Consider the following 1102-nt stretch of genomic DNA (forward strand, 5'->3'; position numbering starts at 1 on the left):
CTTCAGTAGGATAGGCCGTTTCCTCATTATCAGCATGATTTGTTATTCTAAGACTGCTATATATAGTTGTAATTGTCGTCATTAAAGAGGCAAGTTTAACAGTTCCATTACTCTCTTCCTCCTCCTCTACTTCTCTGTTAGCTTCTTCTCTGCAAAAAGAAAATAAATTCAAACATATCATCTAACCACGACTAGTGCTGCAACAGTTAAAGCAACCCATTTAATGACAAAATTCACAGAGTTTGGTTTCCAGAAAAGGCAAACTAAACCAATGTTTGCAGTATGCACAACATAAAAACAGCACATCACCAAAGAAACCACGCTTAGAAATAATCAATATACAAACACACTAGAACAAGTTAAATGACCAGAAAAGAGAAAGCATCTTTATGCTAAATGCATATAAGTGATAAGCATCAATATTCTGTGAAATTATTGTAATGCTTAACTTTACAACTACTCACCTCAATTGCATAAATTGCAGCTTTGAGTGCTTGCAACTGGGATGACAGTAACCTTTGTCTATGATATTTGTTAATATTTGTACTGTCCTGACATACTGCAGAATGAATGGCATATCTTTCTTCTAGATCAAAATCAAGCTCAAATGTTGTATGGCAAACTTTACAGTGCTTCTCATCTCTCCAATAGAGGTCATGACAGTTCACATCTTCTGAGTGAGTCAATATATGCCCTCTTCCCATTTTTAACGGTGTTGAGTTCCGAATAAAACGACTTCCATACCCACGAGTCAAAAGCTTGGGAACCGTTCCATTGGTCTTTCTGTTCTCCTTTCTTCCCGACTTCAGGGACTATGGCAACAGTAGAAGAGGGAAGATCATTTTGCATTTCTCTCAGGCTCAATTGGTTGTCCACATCAGACACTGGAGACGAACTATCTTCCCTAGATGTATTCTATTCCGATTGATCAAATATAAGCTGCCTGATTCTACCATCATTTGGCATACTGGACATTGCTTGGCAAAGATATGCTTTTTGTTTCTCCAAGGATGCAAAAAGGAAAGCCTCCCGAGCACCCCGACGGTCCAGGGTCGATAACAAAGTGCACAAAGCCTGAAACCAGATTTATCAGACACGGGCA

At 38.7% G+C, this 1102-nt stretch overlaps 1 protein-coding gene across 3 annotated transcripts in view; it reads right to left on the reverse strand.

The window, feature by feature from the left end:
* LOC111398102 (homeobox-DDT domain protein RLT3-like) overlaps positions 1–1070 on the reverse strand; it is a 9269-nt gene extending 8199 nt beyond the window's left edge. For 2 of the 3 annotated variants that reach the window (XM_023025059.1, XM_023025062.1), the window contains exon 1: positions 465–1070. In XM_023025059.1, the coding sequence (XP_022880827.1) occupies positions 465–704 (240 nt within the window). In that variant the 5' untranslated portion in view covers positions 705–1070. Of the gene's footprint in view, positions 1–111; positions 150–464 lie in introns of all 3 variants that reach the window. The other variant, XR_002703327.1, reaches the window with a different exon arrangement.
* Between the last annotated feature and the right edge of the window lie 32 nt (positions 1071–1102).

Source organism: Olea europaea, chromosome 1 (genome assembly GCF_002742605.1).
Source record: "Olea europaea var. sylvestris chromosome 1, O_europaea_v1, whole genome shotgun sequence".
Classification (NCBI taxonomy): domain Eukaryota; kingdom Viridiplantae; phylum Streptophyta; class Magnoliopsida; order Lamiales; family Oleaceae; genus Olea; species Olea europaea.